Genomic DNA, 27129 nt, shown 5'->3' with positions numbered 1-27129 from the left:
GGGCAAGGGAGAATGTGCTTCTGGGTCCATACTGAAAACTGGCTCCGACAGAAAAATGGTTTAATCCTGTAGTTACCCTCTTTGCAACTGACTCATCTCAATCTGAGATTTATTGGATCCTAGTTCTGTGGATAGACCAGATGTGTGTAGATCCAGAGGTGGAAGGCTGGAATCATCTTTCTTAACCTGTGCTTTGAATTTCTCAATAGATAAATGTGAATTTCTCACCCCAAGACTGCATTTGTGGCTGCTGATCCCTCCAGAGGGCAATTCATTTGACCTCTCTCCTGTTCCTGTAGGGTGAATCACCCTCTGGATAGAGCCATTTGGTCTTGTGGACTATAAAAGGAATTCTGCATGAATAGTGCAAATTTGGGTGTTTGATTTAATTTAGGGATGATGCAGGTTATGTCAAGTGATCCGTTTAATGTGGATTAGTTCATTTGGGCCTGGGTTAATCTTGTACCCAGCATCCTGCATTGAGGCCTGAAAACTGAAACTCAATCAGAGGTCAGTATTTTAAGAACCAATTTGTTTCTTTATGCCTGGAAGTGTTCACTAAACCAGTTTGGTGAGCCTTGCACCCCATATCTCCTAATGTTACTTTTTCCCACTGTCCTCCAGTTTGCAACACCTGGAGCAAAACAAGTCACCTGCCAGAGCCACGACCCTTGAAGCAGAAGCATGCTGGTCCTTCAGAGCTCCAGGACCGGGTGGTTTCGCAATGACACTTTGAGAAGGTGCCAACCAAATCCCACAGAAGCATTAATAAGTGTCTGTGCTGACCCACAGCAAGGCCATCAGGGCCTGTAAAACAGAACAGCAAACCTGCTGGAGGTCATGTTGTTCTCTCTGTGTGCTGATACTGCTTGAAGAGTTAACAAGGACCTGCAAAGCTGTTGGCATTGTTTGGAACTTGGTAAGTGGTTTAAACTTGTCTGTGTGTCATTGTGAAGCAATTTATGGCAACAACGGAAAATTTTTCAGTTTGTGCTTGGGGAAGCAATGGCTGTTTGGTATTTACATGACATGCATACAAAAATATGCTTCAATATATAGAAAAATATGCTTGATTACTCAAAAAAAAAAAAAAGGAATTTGCACTGAGGACTTTTAAACTCCTTAAACAAAGGGCTTGTAAGTCAGCCTGTTGTGAGAATTGTTCTTGGATACTCAGTTATACAGTGAAATTATGGGTATGAGACAGTCACAAGCCCTCGAGTCACTGCAGCTTTATGAATTACTAACCTCTCTTTGCACTGCTTTGTTTATGTAAGGAAATAAGTTCTGTTTCACGGCTGGGGTGGCCTGAGTACCTTAATGACAATCAGTAACTTGGTAAGCTGAGCTTTTGTTACTTCTAGTGTTCCTGTACTGAGAGCGACTTCCAGCTTAGGATGGCCCCTGAAATGGCTGTGAAGGGGTTTTAAAGCTGGTGCTGGTGCAAAGGCAGCAGCATCTGTCCCGTCACTTTTCTCATTGCAATGTCATATGCAGCCTCTGTACCTTACCAAAAATGCTAAACTTAGCTGGGCTGTTGTTCCAACCTAGGACAGCTGGGAGGAGGGAAGGTGTCAATGTGCAAAGCTGAGTATTTCCCTGTCGCTGTTTGACCCTGGCCAAATGCCAGGCACCTATGACATCTGCTCTCTCTGCTCTCCCCTGCCACAGCTGTGCAGAGGAGAGGAAAAAAAAGTTAACACACAAAGGGCTCATGAGTTGAGACAAGGAACCGGGAGAAGATGCACTGAGGGCAGAGCAGGCTGAAACTTAAAGTTGCAAAGTGATTAATTGCTAACAGAGTCAGAGGAGTATAATGAGAAGTAAAATAAAGCCCTCAAAGACACCATTTCTCCACTCACCCCCCTCTCTTCTTCTCACCAGCAGCACAGGGGACCAAAGTATGGGAGTTTGGTCAGTTCATCACTGAGATCTTCTACTGCACAGGGAGAGAGTCCTTTCCTCTGCGTTGCCATGGGGTCCCTCCCACGGGAGGCAGCTCTCCGTGAACTCCTCCAGCGTGGGTCCATCTCACGAGCAGCAGCCCACCCGAACCCGCCACAATGTAAGCCTCCTCTCACAGGAAGACAGTCCTCCCAAAACTGCTGCAGTGTGGGGTCCCTTGTCCACAGGGTGCAGACCTCCAAGGACAGGCTGTTCCATCTCGGGAGCAATGCCTCTCTCTCCGCTGGGACTTCTGCTGGATCACAGCCTCCTCCCAGCATCCACCTGCTCTGGCGTGGGCACCTCCCCACTGGCTGTGGGTGGATCTCTGCATCCCCCGTGGACCCCAGGGGCTGCAGAGGCACAGCTGCTGCACCATGGTCCTCACCACAGCCTGCAGATGAATCTTGGCTCTGGTGCCTGGAGCACCTCCTGCCCCTCCTTCTTCACTGACCTTGGTGTCTCCATGTTGTTTTCCCTCACATGCTCTCACCTCTTCCTCCTTCTCTGGCTAAAAAGAAGTGCGTGGTCACATTGTTTTGATTTCTTCTTAAATGTTTTCACAGAGATGTAACCAACATCTCTAATTGGCCCAGCCTTGGCCAGCAGCATGTCCATCATCTTCAGAGCCATCAGAGATTGGCTCTGCTGGACATGGTGAAAGCTTCCAGAACCTTCACACAGGAGCCATCTTTGTGGCCCCTCCCTACCACTACCACTCCCTAACCAAAACTGGGCCAAGCAAAACCAACACATTCCCAAAAAGCCCTAAGTACTTCCTCGGCACAAAATTAGCACCCTATTCCTTTGAAGGGCAACAGGAAAGTTTAGTCTTTGTTTTCAGATAGTTGTAACCAGGAGAGCCCCCAGTCAGTGGGATGAGTCCTTTGTAATTTTAATTACACAGCTGAGTTAGGCTGGTTGATAGGATTTATTGTATTCTTACTTTTCAACATGTGTTGTGGAGGCAAGTCAAAGAGATGTGGGCAGGCTGAAAGGGCACAGCTTCCTGCTCAGTTAGCAAACCCAGGCAGTCCTTTCAGTGGGAAGGAAACTTCCACTGACTGTGTCCATGCATCTCGATTTTAACAGTTTTGTCAAGAATTACACAGTTTGCATTAGGACTGTATTTAATCCCTGCTTACGGTTTTCCTGCTTTTTTATGGTCGGAGTCAAGCATCATAGAGAGCAACATATGGGTGGGAACAGTGGTCCCAGTTCATAGATTCTCCAAGGGAAGTTCTCTTGTCTCAGGAGTTGAGATGGGTTGCAAGGTGAGGCAGGTTGCTCAACATCTCCCTGTCATCTGGTGGAAGGAATCTGAGGGCTGTCCTTTAGCCATTGGGAGTCAGCAACAAATATTTGAACTTCAAAGAATTACTCAGTTCACCAATTTTTCATGCAGTTAGAGAGATGTAGTTTGGATGTTACAAAACCTCAAAGGACACCTTAATGTTAGAATAGATTGTTGTGAGAGGAGGGCAGTTTCCAGACAAATATTATACCCAGAGATGCTGCTTTTGGGGTGGAAGAGGGACTAGAGCAGGTTTGCAAGCATGATCCAGCCAGCAGGGAGTTCTAGCACCCTCCTGGACAGCATGGATTGATTCTCACCTCTGCCAGACTGAGATCTGGGGGAGTTCATAGCCTGTTTTCCTGCTTTAGGTGGGCACATCAACAGCATGTGCAGTGTCACCATACCCTGGGACAGCTGGAACATCAGGCAGTTCATTGTCTGAAAGACAGCAGAGTTGGACTGTGAAACAGCAAAAACCTTCCCTATATACCGCATCCCTGGTCCTCTGCACCAGCAAGTGAGGGAAACAAGGGGAATTAGTGAAAAGTCCAAGCTGCATGCTTTGTCTTTGGTTGTAAATACTGACATAAAGTCTGAACTTGTGGAAAATAAGGAGGCAAGGCGGTGAGCTGGGGCAGCTCTGCCGGTTTCTAATATACCACAAAGAAATGTACAATTCCAGTACATTGTCTGCATCTCTCTGCTCTAAGCTAAGGCCTCAGTTTACACATTCGCAGTTCATTAGAAGACAGACCTTACCTGACTTGGAGCCTTGGGTGTGCCCAGTGATTTCAAAACACACGGTGCCAGAAACCAGGCGGTCAGGCCTGTCCACTCTTGCATTTACAGTTTGGCTGGCAAACACTGCTGCTGCTGATTCAGATCTCACAAAAGAGGTTCTCTGCTTTCACGAGCCATTGAAGAGCTCAAGATCGAGACCTGGCTCTCTTTATAGTCCCGGCAGCAAGATTACATCCTCGTGTTTCCTAGTTCTTTGTATTCCTATGGGAGCCCTGTGACTGACAGGTGGCTGGCACCAGAAGCAGAGGCACAGGAAATGACTCCCGTGGATTTTGGAAGCGAGTCTCAGAGTTGTCTGGGATGTGTTGAAGGGCTGAGGTGCTTGTTGCAGACTCTCACATCCTTTGCCTGCTCTCATGCCCATGTCATCCCCGGGATGAGCCGGCTCTAGAGCCCTTGGTTCTGGCCAGCTTTCACGATCTCAGGATGGCAAAGCTACTTCGGAGCTCTGCCAAAATCGTGTTTAGGGAACAGGGTTCTCATTCCCGAGCTCGTGAGAGAAGCATTTGAGATCAAAGAAGTTGCCATTCAAGTGACACAGTAATCCTTGAACAGTTTTGGAAAGGGGAGTGCCACCTCCCTGCTCTGCCCCAAAGCAGCGTGTGGCCAATTGAGGGCAACTCACTACAGTTTTACAGCTCCCATTCTCCACAGTCAGTAATTATTCCCTTGCACTGCAGATGGAGAGGCTGGCTCAGCCCAAGATGACTGTGCCCGTCCCCAGCCTTTGCTCTGGGGGCTGCCCGTTCAGCTGGAAAGCACAGCGCTTCTGGATGACGTTCTCCTCTCCTCCCACTGAATCAGCCTTTTATTTACTCTTTGGAATGCAAAGTAACAGGACACCCTGTGAGTTTTATCTCTCTCCCAATCTTTTGTAATGCTTTGGAAGTTGCCGGACCGGATTGAGCGTTTGAGATGGGGTGGTTTCGGGGTTGCCTGGCAGGAATCTGGGTGGGAGGGCACTGTCGGTGAAATTTGAATTTGGGAGTCACGCTGAGAGCGCCATCCTTGAGCCACGCTAAGGGGGAGGAAAAGCCTTTGTCCCAGACTGAATCCTGCTCGTCGCTGGTGTGGATGGATGGTGCTCCTTTGCTAGAATTCCTGGGAACTGCCTCCACCAGAAGATTTTTTCCCTCGCAGGCAGCCGGCCTTCATTCCTTATGTAAGCAGTTCTTCTCTTCTTTCACGTGCATGGCATTCCCAGGGCTGGGAGCTGATGCGGAAGGATCCTGGCTGCCCAGACAGTGTTTGCTGCTCCTGCAGCTGATCCTTGTCTGGGGTTCGAGCTCAGGGCGATTTAGCTCTTGCAACTCGCACAGATTCTGACCAAGCCGGACTTCGTTCTCAGATTTCAGGGCCCTCCTTCCTTCCAAACCTCGGCTCTGCTTTCAGGATGCTGTTGTGGCTACACTGAGACAACGCGAGGACGAGGAGGTGACAGCTTTTATTGGATAAACTGGTCCCAGCGGGAACAAACAGAGGCTTTGCGGCTGACCGCTGCCATTGCATGTGGGTGAGTGCCTTGAACTTCATGCTTTATTGCGTTTTCACAGTGCCTCGGCTGGGATCAGCATTCTTCAGTCATACTGGAGGGACACATGGAAGGTCTCTCACCAGAAGAGCACGTGGCAGACAGGTTGGGAATTGCTGTTGGATGTTTTGGGGCTGTACAGTGCAGGAGGGGACCAGCTCCCACCACGGTGACTCGGCAATGGTTGCAGCGCAGCCACGAAGGAAATCCCTGTGCTCCAGCAACCAAGAAACAGAAATCCTGGTATTTAGACCTCGAACCAGCTGCCTCCCAGCTGTATAATAAACCAATACACACGTGAATTTAGCACGTGTATTGCTGGCTGGTTTCCTCCACGGTGACTGTGGTCCCCTTGTTCAAAGAGGGCTCGTGAATTAGTTTGTACAACGTTAGTAGCTTGAATGGCAGGAAATAGTAAGCATTCACAGCTCTGTGTCGAACCAGGGGTTGTGGATTTTCGCATTCTACCGTCATCATCCACATCCCTGAGCATGGGTGTTTGCCTGGCGCCATCCTGGAGATCAGGAAAAATGTGTAGAATGCAGGAGCAGTGGTTCAGCTGGGACCCAGCTGCTTTGTACCCAAAATATGCTGTTTCACGGGGGTAGTGAGACAGGCTCCAGCCAGGCATGTAAGGGAGTGGCTGTAAAAACAGGCCTGGGCATCAGCGAGAGGGCTGAGAGCTCTTCACATCAGCAGCCTGACTAGCACAGCACCTTTTCGAGGGGAATACCTTAAATCCAGGGTTGCATCCTGCTGTGCCGTGTTCAGTGGTGGGTGGGATTCTGGCAGCTGCTGAGGGGGCAGAGAAGGCCGTGGATAATGTGTTTCTGCAGGAACACAGAAGTTACGTTGCGTTTTTCACAACAGCAGGATCGGAGACCTCACCCCGTCTCTATTTTTACCCCAAAAAACACCTGCAAAAAGCCTGCAAAACTTCTGCTCCGCATGAGAGCGTTTAGATAAAGGGAAGACAAAGGAGAGTCAGCAAAGGATTTTTCCACGTGTGATCAGCAACTCCTGTTGCACCAGACCCAGAGTTCTGGGAAATTTTAAGTGTTCAAGTGTTGAAAAAAATTCAGTTTCAGGGCTGGATGCAATTGGTGTAAAGAGGTTTGGATCAGCGGTGGGGTGGCCAGTTCAACTTTTGATGGGATATCACATATGCATATGGACTGTTACATGTAAGATGAAGAAAGGAAGAGCCTTTCCATGAAAAATTGAGTTTGATCCAGCTGTTTTAATCTTTGCTTGCTCTTGAATGTGAGAAACCTAATATGGGAGAGTGTGTGTGTATGAATCATCTTTTCAAAAAGGGGTAAATGGTGATGTAAGATTGAATGCAGATTTCAGTGTTACGAACTCTTTCAAACCTGCATTAGAGCATTCTCAGAACCCCAGTCCCTCCTTTCCCTCTCTGTTTAATATTAAACCACACAATCCGCGGGGGCTGTTGCTGTGTGAGCACCCCCGAAGTGCCACATTTGGGTGCATGTGCAGTTTCTGCAATGCTGCTGCGTTACTCATTTTACATCTGGTCTCTGTTAGCCAAGAGAAAGTGCACGCCTACAGTGCTGTAGCCTGCTTGAGGGCAGGTTTCGGGCTGGAAAAAGAGAGTATTTTGCTTCTGCGTGTACCAAATGTTTTTGGGAGCATGAGGCTTGTCCCTGCGGTAAGCTATCTGTGTATACTGAGAGTGCCCTCTTTGCAGGGGGCTTCATAGCATGATAGTGTTGTCACACGAGGACAGATGAGACCGTGGATACAGAAGGCTTTTCCTTAGGAACTGTGTATCGCTGCATGCTAGCCAGCCCTCCTACTGACTGCGGGGCAGTTTGTCTTGGTAAAAGAGATTTTTCTGTTTTCATTTCCTAAAGCAAAGGTCATGGCTGAAGGGTCTCTTGGATGATGCAGGGCTCATGCAGGGCTTTTGGGTGCAGCTTTTTGGGCACAGTGTTTTCCCTTATTTCTGTGGAGCAGGAGAGGCGGGAGCCACAGCTGGGCACGGCAGTGGCACAGCACCCACGGGGTGTTTCCGGCTGCCTGCACCTGCCAGGAGCACAGGAAGGAGGAGCTGGGCACTGTGCCCAGGCCAGAGCCACCGCGCCATGGCGGCCTGAGCCGCGCAGCACTGCCCTGGCCATGGAGCGCGGCCCCGCAGCCAACGGCGCTGGCATGAGGTACAGCGCTCAGCTGCAGGTGAGAGCACATCTGGGCCCCGGGGTCTCCCAGAACACCTGCCAGCCTTTTGCCGAGCTGCCTCATCCTCTGCTTGCTCCAGTTCCTTTTAGCCTGGTGGGTTCAAGGCGGCTCTGGATCCCTCAGGAAGGGGGGGATTCCAGCTCACCCTTGGGTAGGGTCTGTTTGGGGGATGTTGCTAACCTCAGCAGAGCAGGAAAAGAAAAACAGCGTTGGGAAAGTGGAAATCCTTACCCGTCTGTGCTGGCTTTGGATCCCCATGGTGTCGGTGCTGCCATCGCTCTGGGATTTTGTTTCAGCTTAAGCCAAGGGCACTGGGATTGTGAGTAAACGTAAACTCCGTGCAGGTGAGCTGTGTGCAGAGCCTGGCTCTGGGTTGTTTAGCAACGGATCCAACTAAACCTGTTCGAGCATTGGAAGGGCCAGTTTTAACTGAAGGCTGTGGGGCTTCATTAATTAACTGCTGCGTTATCAGTGTGCGCTGAGACCTGAGTGAGCTTCTTGTGTAGATCTTCCTGGCTGAGCATCTGGCAGGGATGGCTAGGTTTAGGTAGTACCTCCAGAGCCTGTTCCAGAGCCACAGAGCTGTTCCAAACAACGCTTTGGGTTAAAGTAGGACAGCAGTACTTCCCACCGCACCTGCAGGCTGTGTGGTGTCTGTCTCCGAGGCCTGGCTTTAGTAGTTATTATCTGGCAGCAACAAAGGAGCTACTGGTTCTGGCAATGATCAAAAAGCTGGCCTGCAGCAAGACAAGTTTCTCTTGCCTCCAGCCCCGCTGTGTGCTGTGTGCCAGGGCTGGGAGTGGGAAGGAGATGCTCTCGCTTGATGCAGTTCAGCTCAAGCTCCTTGTTCCTGGCCTGGTTGGGGTGACACTTGTGTGACATGATTTTCATTTTGCCTGGCTTGTTCTCCTGGCAGAAGTTAGCTTTGTGCTCTGGTTTGTCTTTACACAGGACTGAGGGCTCAAGCAAGTTCCTTCCCTGGTTCTGGATCAGTTTTCCCCATCTGTCATTTCAAGAGGGGCTGATCTGATCCAAGACAGCTTCCCTAAAGACGATACCTGCCCTCCTGGCAGGAAACAGCCCAAGGAGTTTTTCCCCCATGGACTGTTGTTGGACTTGGCCCCTTGTAAACAGAACAGTGGAGGAAATGAGTGGTTTTGCAATGTCTTGTGTCTCCTCCTGTGCCAGGGAAGGAGCTGCGGTAGTTCTTGGGCTGAGGAGAAGCTGCTGCTTTTCCTTGGAAAGGTGCAGAGTGTTTCCCTGGGGTAGTGGCTGGCAGGTGAGATGCTGCTCAGGCCAGTTTGGCTGCTGTTGGTGCCAATAGCAAGCCGAGTTAAGGAAGACACAATGAGAAAAGGGCTGAGGCCAGACCTTTGCTCAACAAACGAAAGATCACTTTGTAAAACCCTTGAGGGAGCAGCGAGAGTGTTTTGAGGGCCTGGCTGTGGGGAAGGTAACAGAGCAAAGGTTCTCCCCTCGCCAGGGGTAGAATGTATGATTTCCATCCAAAGGCCACTGGGGACAGACTGGGAAATAATGCCCTGCGATATCCAGCCATGGGCTGGGGCAGGGAGGGAGCAGCCATCAGGGATGGGTTTGGCAGACAGAGACTTTCGTGGTTAGAGGTGCTGGTGTTTTCCTTGCTGTTGATTTCAAACATTGAAGACTCGTGGTCCAGATCCACCTCAGAACTGTAGGAATGAGTGACATGTCACAAGGATTGTGGAAGCTGAGGTCTGGAGCTCAGCTGCTTTGGTTAAGCTGCTGGAGGCAGTTTTGATTTCTACACAGTGCTGTCTGTACCAGGAAGGACATACAAATGATTTAAATGAGCTGTTTGCATCTATGGCAAGTTTCTGTGCTGCTCTTGGGACATCAGTGTGTTGTAAGGAGGAATTTCATAGCTTATAGCTACACAGATCAGGGCTGTAGGGTACCTTTATTCTCAGCTTCTCCCCAAGAGTTGCTAAGACTTAAGCGTAAAATTCTCTGCTACCAAAGACACACAGAATGTGGTGGCTTTTTCTGAGCTGCTGTGATGCAGGACAAAAGCTGCACTGATCAGCCTGGATGGGGCAACAAGCTGAGCCTGTGCTGTCTCTGCTAACATTAACTTGAGTTTCTTCCATAATAAACGTAAAGGAATTTGGTTTCTTATATGACTCAAGGTGGTCACAAGACAATCAAATGCTGTACAGGGTTAAGCTCAGAGTTGGTGTGTGAAATAGGTGTGTGAGACCTGTATCTTTCACTATTGCACCTGCCCTCTGTGCCTGGAAGATACACAATCTGGAGGACTCTGTCCTTGAGCTCTTGCCCCATATTCCCTTTTTAGTTCTGATGTCATCATTTTATAGCTTCGTTGTCCTTAATACAGAACTGAAGACAAAAAATAATGCGCTGGCAAAATTCCTTCAGTGCTTTTCTGCCCATGGTGGGGCAACACAGTGCAAATACACCTTACAGAAGCTTCGCTCCCATGCGTGTTGTTTCCATGTATTTTTTTATCAAGAGTAAGAAGAGAAGTGAGGAGATGATTCTTATCAGATCTTTTTCCAGAGCAGTGTTGGGGTTTGCTGCAAGAGTTGGTGCAGAAGTTGATTTAAGGGTGGTGTAGTTGTACTTGAGATACTTCGGTGAAGTGAGTTGTACATGCTGTTTACATTTGGTTTAGTTTTTCTGGTGGGAAACAGGCTGTTTCCCCTCATACCAGCACTGCAAAGCTGGTGTTGGCTTTCAGTGTGATCCAGGAATTCTCAGGTTTTGAAAATACGGTTTTTCTGGCTCTTTTTGCCATACAAGCCCACCCTGTTGGACTCCTGAGCTCTGAGCCTGACTTGCTGGCCTTGTCCTGAGCTGCTGGCTGAGTTGACAGGTTTCATTCCTTTCGTTTCTCCTGTGGTGTTTGTTTTAGTTTTTATTGAGCACCACCCGAGGCAGGTGTGGCTGGAAAAGGGGAGGTGGGAATTGCCTCTCGGATACACAGGCTGGGATCTGCAAGGTGTAATTAACCTCAAGAGTCTAACCATGCAGTCCAGTGACTCTGCTGCATCTCAAGCCTCCCCAGGCCTCCTCCAGCCTGACATTTTATGTGTTCCTTTTCTTGGTGGCATACATTGGTATCAGACAGTGGTGTTTTGTTGCTGTGAGACTTGATTTGGTTGCACACCTGCATTTACATTGTATGTTCTGGACAGCTTTGGCCCTGAGCAGTCCTATGGCAGACCAGCAGAGTCTGGAGTTGGGAAAGTCAAGGGAAGCAGGTGAATCTCATGTCTGGTGCTGGACAAACAAATTACCTGGTGGTCATAAGGGACTGGTGAAACTAATGGCCCAGAGCCCAGTCCTTCTGTAGGTCAGGGTCCTGTGAACAGATGCAGACACTGAGGGAGAGATGGAGCAGCTGTTTTGGAGGAGAGGGGAACAGTGAGGGGTTTGGTGCCCTGGACACATCGCCATCTTAGTGGACCACCAAACAAGGCAGAAACCAGCCTCTATGGGGGATGCTGATCACAGGGAGACCCTTGCTTTGCACACATCATGCTGGAGAGCCATACTCCATGGCATATCCCAGCCTTTCCGTGATCTCCCATTGCAGAAGGATCTCTTTGCTTTCCGGTAAGATCTCCATTGCAGAGCTGGTTCCCACCCCCATGTGCCAGCTGAATTTCCTGCTGACAGAATTAGTCACTTCTGCATCTGGTTTGTCCAGTCAGGCAGAGCACAGTCGCTGTCTAAAAATACATTGGGTGGCTTACAGAGGAGGAGTGGGAGCTCTGCTCGTCTCAGGACTGAGCTCAGACTCTGTACGGAGGAGCAGGAGCCCTCCAAGCACTCTATAAATCCATCTGTGCACACTTTTTTCCCAAAGTTTCCTCTTGGAGTTGGAGCTCCAGGGGAAGCTGAGGCATGGAAGAACTGGGGCAGGGTCTGTTTGAACCTTTCCCTGGATTGGTTTTGCTGCCACAGCTGATGGTGTGATCGATACCTCCAACCCTGCGTGAGAAGCCTGGCCGTACCAGCAAGGACTGAGTGAGGAGGAGCAGGAGGAAGTAACTGCTCCAATGACTAAGGCAGAGAGAATATCGAGGGAGGTTTTCTGTTAATAATGTTTATTGGAGCAGTTTCCTCGAGAAAGGTGAGACAGTCAGACCTTGAGTCACTTTGGGCTAGAGACAGTTTCTGGAGGAGCCATGAACAAGGTGAGAGCAGGACATGTTCAGTTCCTCTCTGGTTTACAGCTGCCGCTGTTCAGAGCACGCAAGGAAAATGTGCAGCAGCCATCAGCTGAAGGAGATTAACACTGCAGTTGTCTTTTTCTTGATTTAACTGTGATCTTTGAGCCTGTCCTGCATGTGATTTTGTCCGGTCTCTGTCTAGCTCAGACGGGTGACGGGGTATTTTTCCTCATGAATGTTGGGAGCAAAGGGGATGTGGAGCACAAGGGAGTGAGAGAGGCAGAGGCTGAGCTGTGCTCGTGGAGCACAGGCAAGTCTGGTCCTAAGGTCAAAGGGGTGGTTTTTGTGCTGAGTGTGGGCAGGGAGGTTTCAGCCTCTTACTCACAGTTCGGGACACAGGGCCTCGTCTGAGACCTTCCCACATGGCCTGATTCATCATTCCAGCAGTGCTTGGGGGATGCTTCAGATCATTTACTGGGTATTGGGAAGAGAGTTTGCAGGAATGGCTTTTGCTTACTCAGGCTGTGATAGGTGAGGGCTCCTCACACAAGTGTCTGTGTTGGCTGAGGAGCATAATGGCATCCCTAAGGTATGGGAATGGGAAAGGGCAAGAGCTGGAATACAACACAGAGGGCAGGGAGAGAGGGAAGCCTCTTTGGATGTGTCTCTTACCTGCCTGTAGTCACAGGGTAACTTCTGGCAAGTAGCAGTGTCAGTGGCTGCTTGTGCACCTTGTACAGGAGGAAAAACAAAAGTAACCTTCCCAGAAGACCCTGCACTCCTGTAATTTCTCCTGTGTTGCTGCTGGCTCAGCTTTGGAGCAAGAACAAACTGACAAAGGTGCTGTAAACTCTCACAGGTTTAACATTTTTCATATTTCTTTTTCCAAGAAAAGCAGAGAAATTGCATGAAAAAAGATCAGATGGTGAGATTTCCTGCCTAATTTCCTTCCTTCCAGGAGCAGTGCATGTGTCTATGTGTACTGGAGGCAGAGGGGAACTCTGCTTGCCTTCTAATTTAATCACAGTGATGATTTTCGCCCTGGAAGAGTTTCCTCTCTGCAAAGATACAATCTTTAGCTCAAAGGGGATGTTGTAATGCATCAGCCACAGTGTTGTGCAGTGTTGTACAGCAGGAGCTCCTGCTTTCCACTGAGCCTTATTTTTTCTGGCAGTTTGGTGAAACTGAAGCTTAGGAATTCTGCAGAGGGCTGAAGGTCCCCTCAGCTGAAAAGTTTTCTAATGGCAAATTGGTTTTCTTTGCAGTTCTTCCTTGCTGGCCCCAGGAAGTCGGGGGAAACTGATAGATCACTTAAGCCCCTGAGACTGTCTTCTTGCCACAGTTTCCTGCAGATGTTAATAAATAATTAAATGCTTTGCTTTCTGCCAACAGCAGCAATGTCTTGGAAGTCCTGAGAAGGCTCAGCACTGTGAGCAGCCCTATGGAGGGAGAGAGGATGTGCTTGCAAGTTTTGTGGCCAGTTTCTTTTCTTTACCGGGTTTGGGGGGGTTTATTACATGATTGGAAAACTGGTGGGAACCAGATGAGTGTTTGGAAGACAGTGTGTCAAACTCCAGGTAGTTTTGGGTTTGATTGAAAAGTTTCTTGATTTAAGATGTCTCTATCTATTTAAGCTTTATTTTGTATGTCATCTGTTTCAAAGTTTCCTTGGGTTGTATTTTCAAGCTTTTCCTGTGTGATCAGAAGCCAAACAGGATTCAGAGCATTCCCCATGCAATTTCCCTCTGTGCCCCTGCTAGGTCTGTGTATTTTGGTGGTGGCTGGATTTTGGGGATGGAAACAGTTCTTTCTGCCTAGCCTTAGGCAGAAATGAAGTCTTCTTCCCTGTACTGCCAAATGATAAACTTGGAGGATTCTAAGAGCAGCTGGTGTGAAAACTGGTAGGTTGCTCTGGTCTTGGTGGACTTCTGGTGTTTGCAGAGGATTAAACTTACAGAGTCCTTGACAAAACCTTGGAGTGAGGTGCCTGCCACTTCCCTTTCTGTTGTGGAGGGCCCGGGGCAAATATCACAGGGAGGAGAGGCTGCAGTGGGGTGTGGATGGTGGGAGCAGAGCACAGGTATGGGGTGAAGAAAAGGGCAAAAGAAGTGGGGGAATGGTTCAAGTGGGAGCTGGACTTTCCTGCCAGGCAAGGCTGAGGAAAGATAAGATGAAGCACCTACTGGAAATGCAGTGAGGATGGCTCATTCCTTATGTCTGCACAGCAGACTCAGAAGTCCCTCTGTTAGCAGGATCCCCTTTGCCGTTTGTTTTTCATAGAATCCCAGAGTAGTTTGGTTGGAAGGGACCTTAGAGCCCATCCAGTCCCACCCCTGCCATGGGCGGGGACACCTTCCACTATCCCAGGCTGCTCCCAGCCTGGCCTTGGACACTGCCAGGGATGGGCCAGCCACAGCTTCTCTGGGCAACCTGTGCCAGGGCCTCAGCACCCTCACAGGGAAGAATTTCTTCCCAGTATCCCATCTAACCCTGCTATCTTTCATTTCAAAGCCATTCCCCCGTGTCCTGTAAAGCCATATTCCCCTTGTCCATATTTTTCCTGACTTTTAGGGGCTTGTGACATTTGCATCAAATTAACTGGAGCTGTTGGAGTACATTTGTGTGAGCCCTGGCCTGAGAGACGACAGGCAGAGGCTGACTCTGTGTTTGTGGGGACAGTGTTACCCTTCCAAAGTGTGGGGCACATAGAAATGCCATGGATTTGTGTGAGTCAGCACTTGGTGCCGTGGTGTCCCTGCTGTCATCCAGAGCCCAGGGAGCTGCTGAATGCCTGCTGAGGGGAAAATGGGAAGGTGGTGAGCAGAAAGGTGAGGGATTCTCCTGTTTTGGGCGTTTGCAGCAGGCGTAGAGCCCTTCCTACCCCAGGGAAGCACAGATCGGAAGCAGAGGATGTGGTGAGCTCTGCCCACAATACTGCTGGTGCTGGGGGGAGAGGAGGTGCCAGGGTAGATGCGGATCCGGGCCCCCACAATGTCCAACAGTACCAAGGATGCTGTGTGGCATCCTCTGAAAACATCTGGGTCTGCAGCTGTTCCTATCCCCCCCAGCTGGAGGTGCAGATACACAAGCAGGGCAAGAATGGAGTAACAGAACAGAAGGTGGGAGAAAGTGAAACCCAGGGCACCAATGGTTTTACAGCTGATACAGAGGTCAGGTTTTACAGCTGATACAGAGCTTGATACTTCAACAGATCTTCCACTTCCTCACCCAGCCCATTATGGGGTGGTGATGACAGTGAGAATTATGTCATTCCTCATTCCTTTTGGATCTGTTCTTCCACGTCCTGTCCCAAGAGCGTGGCTGCTCGTGGGCTGCGGGGATGTTTGTGTGTTCATCTTAGTTTTTTGGTTTATTTCTTTTAATGGATGTTTGTTCTGGATGGGAGGTTCCAAGAAGAAACACAGGAGTGCTGGTGACCCAGGAGGGAGAGAGAGCTGTGAAAATGTAAAGGGAGGAAGCAGCTCAATCTCTTCTTCTAGAGAAATGCTATTTATAGCATGCTGTGCCCCACGAGCTGTTGGTGACACACCTGCACACAGCGAGTGCTTTGTGGGGGTGAATTTTTCTCTGCAGTTTCATCTGCTGAGGCAGATCTTGGAGCTTATGGGCTTGTGACCTGCCATGATCATGGGAGGGTGTGTGGACTTGCCCCTGGGTTTGCTTGAGCTCGTGACCTTATATTAGGTCCAAAAGGTAATTAAGTGTGTACCGAAAAGCAAAGAGGAAGCCTTCACGGTTTGTCCTGCCGTGGCTGTGGAGCTGCTGACACTGAGGTTTGCCCTCAGTGCTGCCTCATTCCTTGTCCCCAAACCTGCTCTGTGCCTGGACCTCCTCAAGCCAGGCTTTGGGAACAGCCTTCCCACTGTCCTGCCTTCCCTCCTTTCCCAGGACATGAACAACCTGGATGAAGGGGTGGAGTTCCTCCCTGCCATGAATTCCAAGAAGATGGAGAAGCGCGGCCCGAAGCGGCGAGTAGTCGTCACCATCCTGACCATTGTTTTTCTGCTTGTCTCCCTCACCACTGGTCTCCTGTTTTGGCACTTCAAATGTGAGTGTGACATCTGGTGGGTGGTGACATGTAGGATGACACCATGGGATCGTATCCATCCACATGGAAAAGCTTTGTTACCTGGTGTTGCTCACATGTGCCCTCTCAAGCTCTGGAGACACCATTTCCACCCCCCAATTGCTGTCACTGGAGATCTGCTGTGACACAGTCCCAGCCGTGACTGCCATTCCTGACCCTAAACTGTTCCCTTCTAGACAGGAACATGCCCGTCCAGAAGGTTTTCAATGGCCACTTGCGGGTTCTGAACTGGGAATTCCTGGATGCCTATGAGAACTTCAGCTCTCCAGAGTTCAGTATGCTGGCCAAGAAGGTGAAGAGCACGGTAAGAGGTTTCTTGCCTCCCTCCTTCTGCAAGCAAGGAATTTTCTTCTTGCCCCCTGGCTATGGGGATATGTTATGTAAGATTCCTTGGAGCTTTCTCTACTTGCTGTGACACACTGGCTGGGAGCAGGGACCTTCCTTGGAAGTGGATCTTGACATCCTAGCTCCAGCCCAGTGCCATGGCATCTCCCTGTGCCATAGGAGCTGCCAGGGCACATCCCAGGATCACTGGATGAGTCAGGGCTGGGAACTGAGACAGAAGGATGTCTGAAGGAGGCTGAAGCTATGGCTGGTCTTGCCTCTTCCCACAGACTTGGGGATTCACTTCCCCCAGGGAAGAGTGGGGCAAGCTCAGTCAGAGCAGCCTGTGATGGGCAGCTCTGGGCTCTTCTGGGGCTCTCAACTTTTCTTCCTTTCTTTGGCTCTGCAGATTCCTGCACCCAGGGATGCCAGGTATGTGCCCTGGTTTCCCTTAGCAGGCTTGAAGCTGTCTTTAGCTTTTCCCGATTCCTCACTTGTAGATGTGCTGAACACCCCTTTTTAACCTTTTCAGGTAGAGGAGATCTACAGGAATCACGCTGATATTGGTCCTTACCACAAAGAGACAGTGATCACTGCCTTCAGGTGAGTATTAGACACTACCTGAGCACCATCTGGGATGCCGGGATATCACACAGTCATTTACCCTTATTCCCAGGATGCTGGGGTGGAAGGACCCCAGTAGTCACCCTGAGTGACACAGTGAGCAGTAAAAAGTGACCTGAAAATGCATTTTGTTTCCTGCCAGATGTCTTGGGAAAATCAAGGTGTAGTGCAGTGCACTGCAGTGGATGGTGCCTGGCAGCATTGAGAGGGACTGTCGGGGCTGGTGGGGCCTTTGCTGGGCACAGTTTACTTAACTTGTTATTGAAATTCTCCCTTCCCTGTGGCCAGGCTCCAAAAATGGCTCATCAAGTAGTCTGGCCCCTTCTTCTAGTGGTACCTGAGTCCTCCCATGTCTGTCCTTGCCCTCACCCCACAATTGCCCTTCCCACAGCGAAGGCAGTGTCATTGCCTACTACTGGTCAGAATTCCTTGTGCCCAAGTACCGGGAGGAGAGCCTGGACAGGGCGATGGCTGACAAGCAGAGCCTGGTGCAGAGGTGGAACCCCCGCCTGAGAAACCCCATGCTGAAGGTGGAGTCGGTCATTGCTTTCCGTGAGTATTGGCTCCACTGTCTCTGGGCCTCTACGTGGGACTGGGTGGGCTATTTCTCTGCAGAGAGAAGGTGCTGGTCACAGCCCTCCCTTGCGAAAGTCAGCCCTGAGGGTGGTGTGTAAGGACCAGGATGTCACAGCACAGCTTAATAGGATGTACAGCCTGAAGGAGGCTGCATGGATGCTCCCCTCTGCTGGAATGCTCTGTGTTCTCCTCTGAGCCCAGGGAAGAGGCACAGGGATGAGTTCTCCCTCTGCAGAGGAAAAGTTTGATCCCTCAGCCCCAGAGGCCAGGCAGGAGCAGCCTCCCCTGCCAGTTTGCAGGGAGAGACTCCACAAGCAAGGCCAGATCAATGAGGGTCCACGGAACTACCTCGACTTTGTGCCCAGGGATTTTCCATAGCCCAAAGGGTGATGCCAGCTCTATTTTCTCCTGCAGCTGTGGACCCCAGCATAGCTCACTCTGCCCGGGACAGTAAGTACAGTTATTCTTCTATCTCAGTGGCCTCTTTGGGGTGGTGTTTCTCTTGCAGGATGGGGAATGGTCTAGAGAGAGGTGCTCTCTGTTCAAGGCAGACCCCAATGTGCTCCTTGGAGCTGGTTTGGGGTTGGACAGACTGTGGCACAGGTCTTGCTGTTACCCAGGAAGAGCTATCTACCCTGGGATAGCCTGTGGGAATTATTCTCTGCATCCTAGGGAAAGGCAGGGTAAGGCTTGTTTGCCTTGTTAACTGTTCCCTACTCTCTGGGCAGACAGCTGCATGTTCTCCCTGCACGCCAAGGAAGGGGAGGTCACCAGTTTCACCACGCCGGGCTTCCCCAACAGCCCGTACCCCAACAATGCCCTCTGCTACTGGGCATTGAGGGCAGATGCCAGCTCCAGTATCAGCCTCACCTTCAAGACACTGGAGCTGGAGCCATGCAGAGATGACAGTGACTACATCAAAGTGTATGACTCTCTGAGCCCCGTGGAGCCCCATGCCTTGGTTAGGTGGGTGTTCCTTTACAGCACTGAGTCCAGGGTGATCCTGAGATGTCCTGTTCCTGTCCCTGCTCAGAGCTGAGCTGTGCTGCGTGAGGCTCCCTGTGCAGCAATGCCTCATGGATTCTGTCCTTTGCTTCCTAGGCTTTGTGGGAATTACGCCCCATCCTACAACCTGACCTTCCTGTCCTCCCAGAATGTCATGCTAGTCACATTGGTTACCAACAAAGAGGGACGATTCCCTGGCTTTAAGGCTGAGTTCTTCCAGGTCCCAAAGATGAAAGGTGAGCAGAGGCTTTGGTCTGTTTCCCCACCCCTCCCTGCCATGGGCAGCTGAACAGGGAAGTGGCTGTGGCTGCAGACAGTTTGTCAGGGATGTTTCCAGGCCTGGAGCACCTGGAAGCAGGTCACATATTGGCTCTTGGCACTTGCCTTGCCTACGGTGTTCTTGGCTGCTGTAATGATGTTCCCTGAGGAGGCCAAAATAGGAATTATGTTGGATTAGACATGAGGATTGGTGTGCAGGAAGCACCTAATTGATCTCCTGGGTTCTCTCAAGCCCTGGAGCAGAGCTCTCTCTCCAGAGAGTGACTTAACCTTGTTAGACATTGCTGCCTCTGCCTTCCTTCCTGCCCCAGATGACAGCCAGCTGAGGCTTGGGAAAACCACACCTGAATCTCTGACTTGTTATTGTCTTCCTGCTTGTGTTTAGCCTGCGGTGGGATCCTGAAGGGAGACAGCGGCAGCTTTACAACTCCCTATTACCCAGCACACTACCCCCCAGACATGGACTGTGTCTGGAACATTGAGGTGAGATGGGCCCTCTCTTTCCCTTAGTAAGTCTGTCAAATGACCCTGCTCATGCAGGACATGGTGCAAGGGAGCTCACAGCAGCTGTGGCCCAGAGGCTACGAGTCTGGCATAACTGAGGGAGCCTTAAGGAGCTGGCGGCAAAGCCAAGAAGAGGCTGTGAGAGGCCTGAATCCCACAGGAGCCCATGAAAAATCCTGTAACTTCATGCAAGAAGGATGAGAGTGTGGGCTTTCGGACAGCCCAGTTACTGGCTGTTGTCCGGAGGTCTGGCTTCCACCCTTCTGTGTGTCTGTTCCATTGGGGATTCTGGGACCAGGGTGACTCATAGTGACTTTTATGAAGGTGTTTCTTTTCCTGCTGGAAAACTGACTTCCCCTTTTCAGTTATCTTCTGTCCTCCCCACAAGCACAACCCCCTTCCTGTGAAACTATTCCCTTTTCCTTGCTCCAGGAAACAACATCCCACCAACTCTGCTTCCTTTTGCAGGTTTCCTCTTTAAAGAACGTGAAAGTGCGTTTCAATATGTTCTTTGTGCTGGAGCCTGGGATCCCAGTCAGCTCCTGCACCAAGGACTATGTGCAGATCAACGGCACAAGGTGGGTGTTGGGTGGCTGAACCCACGGAGCGGCTTCGCTTAGTTACACAGAACCTTGTGCTTTCCTTAATCTGCTGTGGGAACAAATGTGCTGGTGCTGTCAAGGCTGGGGGAGGAGGCAGGAGGGTGCCTGGGACTGCCCCGTGGTGAGAGGAGATCCCCATGCTTGGTTCTGGGGATGAGACCCTGGGTTTGTGGTGTGCTGCATCTGACCCCCCCCAAATGCTGTGGAACATTACAGCATGCAGCTCGTGTGTGCGAAGGCACGAACATCTGAGGTGGGTTCGCTTGAACGAGCAGATCTCCATTCTCAGGGAACTTGTATCCTGTGATGCATTTCCTGGTGCATTCCCCACCCTGATATAAGTTGGGCCAGAACGTAAACTTGGTACGTGACAGGCAGGTGATTGATCTTGTTTCACAATGTTTTGGGCAAGGGAGGTGACCCTGCCTCAGAGAGAGCGTTTCAAAGTCAGCACCTTCCTCTGCAGCCCTGAGTTCCTGCAGTGCTGTTCATGTACATGATCCCACCTGCTCATGGTGGGATGGGATCCTGCATGAGTCCAGTGTATCCAAGATCACACATATTACGGGGCAGGCAGGCATGTGGAAGAACTTGTTTCCAGTCATTCCTAAGGTCACAGCTTGGTGTTTGCACCTGGCCCAAACCTTCTGCCAGCAGCGGCAGAATTTGGATCCTGTGGCCTAGCAGTCTCTTCTGGGATCAGACCTGCTCCCAGCTCTCCTGCCCCCTCAGCTCCCAGGGTGTGGAGGGAGGTCAGGGATGGAAGGATGTTTTCTTGGTGCTGACCTACAGCACTTCAACTCCCGTTTGCTCTCCCCCTGCAGGTACTGTGGGGAGCGCTCCCAGTTTGTGGTGGCCAGTACCACCAACAAAATCGAGGTCCAGTTCCACTCGGACCAGTCCTACACAGACACAGGCTTCTCTGCAGAGTTCCTGTCCTATGACTCCACTGACCGTGAGTTGAAACCCTGGGGCTGGGGTGGGGAAACTGGTTTCCTTGAGATCTGAAGCTGTCCCTCCTCTGTGCTCACACTGCCCTGTAAACTCAGAAGCGGCCTTTTCCAGGGGGTTAGCAGCAGATCTCGCCTTCCTGCAAACCTCCTGGTCTTCCTGCTGTGTTCTGCTGTAAGCAGGCATAGGGAGTTCTGTGGAAGAGACATGGAGGGGACACCAAGAGGGCTCACATGAGATTTTGTCCCTTTCCCCCTCTCAGCCTGCCCTGGCAAGTTCACTTGCAATACCGGCCGCTGCATCGACAGGAGCATGCGCTGCGACGGGTGGCTGGACTGTGTGGACGGCAGTGATGAGAGGTCCTGTAGTAAGTCCAGCCTTGGTTTCCCTTTGGCACAGCATGGGAAAGGCCATGTTGCCCTAGAGTGGTTAGGCTTGTTCTGGGTAATATGACTCAGTGCTGGCTGGAACCAGCACTGCCACTTTCCTCCAGGCTGGAGTGAGACTCAGTGCACAATCAATTTGGGATCCCTTCTCAGCATAGGAGCTAAGGGTTCCTGCTAATCAAGCCCTCGCCCAGTGGCATCGCCCTTCCTTTCAAGTCCCTCCCACCTGGGAACATGTTTTTCTATGTAATCCTCCTGGTTGTGGGTTTGGCTGAGCTGAGTGGTGCGGAGGCACACATTTCTTTACGCAACTGGGCAGGCTTTGCATAGCTCATCTGGAAAACCCATGGGACACACAGGAGTTGTTTCTTTGTGCCATAAGTTTTCCTCTTTGATTAGCAGAGCTGTCCTATAGTTAATGTTATTGTTCAGGGTCTGCAGTCTACAAGAGAAGATGGGATCCCCTGGTTTGGGATCTTGTTCCCAGGGCAGGGGCAATTTTCTGCAGAAGAGTGTGCTGCTGGCCTGTGATATGGATTTCTAAGGTGCTTTCCCACTGCTTGCAGCAATTGCTTTGCTTCAGTATTGCCTCTGGCTGTCATGCAACTGTTGCGATGTCTGCTTCAGCCTCCACTGCCTCAGACATGACAGCTCCAGAAAAGTGGAAATACTGTGGATGTACTGAGTGTATTGTGTATTTATGTACACATGCATGGTCCCGAGCTGATTGCTGGGGTTCCCAAGTGCTTGCACACCCACTGGGAGAGCTGCCATGGTGGGTGGTTGCTGGTGATTCCACAGGTGCCTTTGCAGGCTTCTCCCCTAATTTATAGCATTGGAACAGCCTACTGAGAGGAGTCGCCATCCCTGGAGGTGTCCAAGGAATGACTGGACATGGCACTCAGTGCTCTGGTCTGGTTGACAAAGTGGTGATTGGTCTCAGGTTGGACTCAATGGTCTTGGGGGTCTTTTGCAATCCAAATGATCCTGTGATTCTTACTCTGCTCTTCTAGCCTGTACCGAGCAGCAGTTCAGGTGCCAGAATGGCTGGTGCAAGCCCAAGTTCTGGGTCTGCGACAACGTGAACGACTGCGGAGACAACAGTGATGAGCTGCAGTGCAGTGAGTGACCCACCCCTCAGGCACAAAGGGCTGAGGGCTCGAGCAGGGGCATAGGGGCAGTGGACACTTGTGGGATGGAGGGAAGCAAGTGCTGTGCTGGAAATGAGCAGGCAAAAAAACCCAGGCATGGCAAGGGCTCCCCCAGTGCAAGTTCCTTGAGCCCCAAGTGAGAGCTCAGAGGAAAGGATGAGCAGAGGTGTAGGAAAAAGGGGCTGAATAACTGAGTGATGGTGTCCAGTTTGGAGAAGAGAAGATTGGAGACACGTGATGTTGGAGCTGCAGAGGCTTGACTTGTCTCAGGGAGGGGAGCTGGGCGCAGCCGTGTGCTGAGGTGCTGCAGGATTCATGCCTAGCCCTCAGAACCTGCTGTGTCCCCAGGCTGTGCAGCTAACAGCTTCAAGTGCGACAATGGAAAGTGTGTCCCCAACACACAGAAATGTGACGGCAAGGATGACTGCGGGGACGGGAGCGACGAGGGCGGCTGCAGCACAGGTGAGGGTGGGCTGCAGAGTGAGTGCCATCAAATGCAGCCTCTGATGGATTTCCCTGGGGCTGGGTACCCTCGTGGGTGTGTTTACATGGGGTGGAAATGCCCTGGGGGTGAGTGGAAGAGCTAAAGGTGATGTGACCTCTTCAAAACTGGGGCTAATCCCTGTGCCTCCATCCTGCCTGCAGCAGGCCAGACCACAGTCCCCTGCAAGGAATACACGTACAAGTGCCGCAGTGGGCACTGCATCAGCAAACAGAACCCCGAGTGCGACGGGGAGCAGGACTGCGAGGACCACTCTGACGAGGACAATTGCAGTGAGTGCCTGAGGAATGGGAGGAGACATGGGATTCTGGGCTGGACCTCTCAGAGAAACACCCCAGTGTGGCAGAGAGATCTCCTGGATGCTTCTGTGCAGGGGCTTGATCTGAAAATACTCAAGCCACGTTCTTTAGTGGCCTGTGGAGTGTCTGTGTTGTTCAGGAGGGCTTAGTTGGGACTTTTCTCCCCTTTACAGAATTAGCCGGTAAATGTTGTAGCTAATTTAGCATCTGTGCAGAGAACTCCCTCCCTGACACGGGTGATGGGACACTTGTACTGTCAGATCTCCTGGAGGAACAGAGGGAAGGTGTGGGATGGGAACAGAAGAAACCAAGTGCCCCTTCTCCTTCTCTGCCCTAGACTGCGGGCTCCGCTCCTACATCAGGAAGTCGCGGATTGTTGGTGGGCAGAACTCAGACGTGGGAGAGTGGCCATGGCAGGTCAGCCTGCACATCAAGGGCCAGGGCCACATCTGTGGGGCCTCGCTGGTCTCAGCAAGCTGGCTGGTGTCGGCGGCACACTGCTTCCTGCCGCTGCAAGGCATCAGGTACCGGCCTCATGTCCCTGTGCTTCCAGGCACTTCACAGAATAACAGAGTAAGCTGAGTGGGAAGCGGCCCTCAAGGATCATCAAGTCCAGCTCCTGGCCCTGCACAGCACCATCCTCAAGAGTCACGCCATGTGCCCGAGAGTATTGTCCAAATGTTTCTTGAGCTCAGTCAGGCTTGGTGCTGTGACCACTGCCCTGGGGAGTCTGTTCCAGTGCCTGACCACCCTCTGGGGAAGAGAGCCTTTTCCTGATACCAAACTTAAATCTCCCTGACACAACTTCAGACTATACCCTCTGGTCCTGTCACTGAGCACCACAGAGCAGATATCAGTGTCTGCCCCTCCTCTCCCCATCACAAAGAAGTTGTAACTGCAGTGAGGTCTCCCCTCAGTCTCCTGCAGGCTGAACAGACCAAGTGCCCTTAGCTGCTCCTTATATGGCTTCCCCTCAAGGCCCTTCACTGTCTTCATTGCCCTCCTTTGGAAGCTCTCTAATAGTTTAATATTATTCTTATATTGTGGTGGCCAAAACCGCACCCAAAATTCCAAAACCAACTCTGAGAGGCATTCCTTAAGGAAACTGTTTAAGGTAGTGAGTGGTGCTGTCTCTGAGATGGGGTCTCACACTGTTTTATGCCCCCCATGCAGGTACTCAGACCCCAGCCTATGGACAGCCTATCTGGGCCTGACCGACCAAGGTGACCGCAGCGGCCCCAATGTGCAAACCCGCAAAATCAAGCGCATCATCTCTCACCCCTTCTTCAATGACTACACCTATGACTACGACATCGCTGTGCTGGAACTGCAGAGCCCCGTCACCTTCACGGCTGTCATCCAGCCCATCTGCTTGCCTGATGCTACCCACAACTTCCCTGTGGGCAAGGACCTTTGGGTAACCGGATGGGGAGCAACCGCAGAAGGGGGTGAGTGGTGGCATGTGATTTGGGGCTGCACTGATATATTTTACACAGGCTGAAGAAGTGTGTGGCTGCTGCATTCCAGGCCATTTTGGACAGGGCTTTGAGCAACCTGGTCTAGTGGAAAGTGTCTCAACCCATGGCATGGGGTGGAAGGAGACAGGCTTTAGTTCTCCTCGAATGCAAACCATTCTGGGATTCTACAAGTCTATGATTTTTGTGTTTCTTGAGGGGAAAAACTGGGAGCTGCTTAAAAATGTGTATTTTTACTTACGCTGCTCCTCCATCTTGGCAGGCACAGGAGCCTCCATCCTGCAGAAGGCAGAGATTCGGCTCATCAACCAGACTGTGTGTAACCAGCTCCTGACGGACCAGCTGACACCACGCATGATGTGCGTGGGGATCCTGACCGGCGGTGTGGATGCCTGCCAGGTAAGGCAGCACCTGAGTTTAGTGCTGGTTATTGGTTATTACGTAGGGAAAGAGGTCCTTGCTCAGCCCTACTCATTCTGGCACTTCCACTTACATTTACACTTTTAACATAAAACAAATCTATGGGAATCCTCCTGTATTCAGACAATGGACAGATTACAATGGGCACTGGCAGCAAGTTGCATCAATACATGACTTAGACTCAAAAACTGCAGCTCAAAACCACAGGACTTAGACTCCATCTCACCAGGTAGGACATACAACCCCACTCCAGCTTCTGGCTGTTATTTAGAGCCTTAGTTAGCAAGCCAGGCTGGTCGACTGGTATTTTACAGCTCTTTGTTCTGGCACTTGTGGCTCTTACTGCCATACTTAAATATTTGTTTCAGGGAATGGCCAAAAACTTGTAATGACAGCTGTCTTAGAATAGTTTTTGAGACGGGGATTTGCTCATTGGTTATTTCTTGCTAAGTTTTTGTGATTGACTTTAATAGTGTGCATGAGGGTGATGTTTGGGGTTGGTGTTAATGCTCCTGTGTGGTTCTACGCAGGGAGACTCTGGGGGGCCCCTGGTCAGTGTGGAGCCCAGCAGTCGAATGTTCCTGGCTGGTGTGGTGAGCTGGGGCGATGGCTGCGCCCAGAGGAACAAACCTGGGGTGTACAGCCGGCTCACAAGCCTGCGAGACTGGATCCAGGAGCACACAGGCCTCTAGGGATGGATCCCTGCCTGGACACCTCTTGGACAGCGCTGGCTAGAGACACTTGGCAGTGCCAGCCATGCACAGCTTCTACTGTGAACTTCAACCCTCCCTCTACCTCGCTGTGAGCACCTGGGACTCCATGTGCATCCAGAGCTGATGGTTTGGTTTAGCCCTTAGTCTTAGAAATCCATGTTCGGAAAAGTTTCCCGTGGTGGGTAAGCTAGTGCAGCTCCCATTAACAACTTGAATGAGCAATCATTTAAGATAACATATACTAATAAACTTTTTAAAAAATCAAATTAAAAAAAAAAAAGACAAACACTTTGTGTTTAGAGGCAAACTTTATTGGACAGGTTCAGAAACAAGGTTTCAACATATATTCTGTCGTGCATTGGTTTTCAAACGACCATCCATACCCCTTTCTCTGGTGTTCAGCCATGGGGGAGTTGAAGGGAGATCTTACTGGTTTTTTGGGGGGATTCCCTTAGGGATCCCTCCCTTGTCCCACACCATGGTCTCCTCCTTCTGTCCTCTGTCCAGCTCTGCTTCCGGCATGGCCAAGTCCAGGGCTGGGGGCCTGAAAGACGTTGGGCTGAAACACCATCACTCAACCCAAAGAAAGCCATGGGCAGAGCTCAAATACCATCACTCACCCTGAGGGAAGCCACAGGCAGAGCTGCTGGCACACACAGAGACTCCGAGCCATTGGCATCATCGCACTGTGCCTTAACATCACACTGAGCTAAGCTGATGCAGCTCTGCTGAGCCCCAGGTGCCTGGAGTTGCTGTGAAGAGCACAAGGGCTGCACTGAATCCTTTCTTGAGTGCTCCCCAGAAGGACAATACCAGTCAGCTGTGCGCACCAGCCTTATACCCTTCTTACTTTTGTAAAGAAAAATGTGACTTGTGAATGTGCTGATTATCTTCCTTTCTCCTCTGTAGCCTGTTCCTGCCCCAGCAAAGCACACTCCAGCTGAGTTAGTCCCTTCCTCACCTGTAAATACATTGTTTTGTAAAACTCTCAGAACTGAGATGCTGCAATAAACTGGGATATTTTCTAATACTGTGTCTGTGTGGTTCTTCCGCAGCTTCCATGCAATTGTTTCTGAGACAGAAACCTACAGCACAGATCCCCAGTCCTAAGGGGCAAGCTGAGCCTCTCCCAGTAAAACACTTCAATACTGTATTCCTGTGTACAGCAGCTCCACTATGGAGGAGAAACATGCAGAGTCTGGGGAGAAATCCTCAGCTGTAAGGGCTCATAGGAGGATGGTCTGTGCCTCAGCCCTC

At 50.8% G+C, this 27129-nt stretch overlaps 1 protein-coding gene across 10 annotated transcripts; it reads left to right on the top strand.

Annotated features, from left to right (window-relative positions):
* The first annotated feature begins 4736 nt into the window (after nt 1-4736).
* On the top strand, nt 4737-26900 carry ST14 (ST14 transmembrane serine protease matriptase). Of its 10 annotated transcripts, none has more exons than XM_085082069.1 (20): nt 4737-4888; nt 5391-5555; nt 15863-16022; nt 16238-16365; nt 16918-16988; nt 17401-17561; nt 18000-18035; nt 18314-18551; nt 18687-18826; nt 19255-19352; nt 19842-19951; nt 20800-20930; nt 21189-21293; nt 22326-22433; nt 22812-22925; nt 23109-23237; nt 23602-23788; nt 24438-24712; nt 25002-25138; nt 25690-26900. In XM_085082069.1, exons 2-20 carry the CDS (start codon nt 5550-5552, stop codon nt 25849-25851), a joined length of 2496 nt encoding a protein of 831 aa, XP_084938195.1. In that variant the 5' UTR covers nt 4737-4888; nt 5391-5549; the 3' UTR covers nt 25852-26900. The 10 variants fall into 10 exon arrangements, with proteins under 10 accessions (XP_084938195.1, XP_084938197.1, XP_084938196.1 ...); XM_085082071.1 differs by lacking the exon at nt 4737-4888 and adding an exon at nt 4934-5204 and having other exon boundaries at nt 5435-5555; XM_085082070.1 differs by lacking the exon at nt 4737-4888 and adding an exon at nt 4934-5204 and having other exon boundaries at nt 5398-5555.
* Nucleotides 26901-27129: the final 229 nt, after the last annotated feature.

This window comes from Lichenostomus cassidix, chromosome 24 (assembly GCF_008360975.1).
Source record: "Lichenostomus cassidix isolate B80296 chromosome 24, HeHo_3.0, whole genome shotgun sequence".
Taxonomy (NCBI): domain Eukaryota; kingdom Metazoa; phylum Chordata; class Aves; order Passeriformes; family Meliphagidae; genus Lichenostomus; species Lichenostomus cassidix.
Note: the sequence above shows the minus strand (reverse complement) of the source record. Positions and strands in the feature narration are given on the sequence as shown.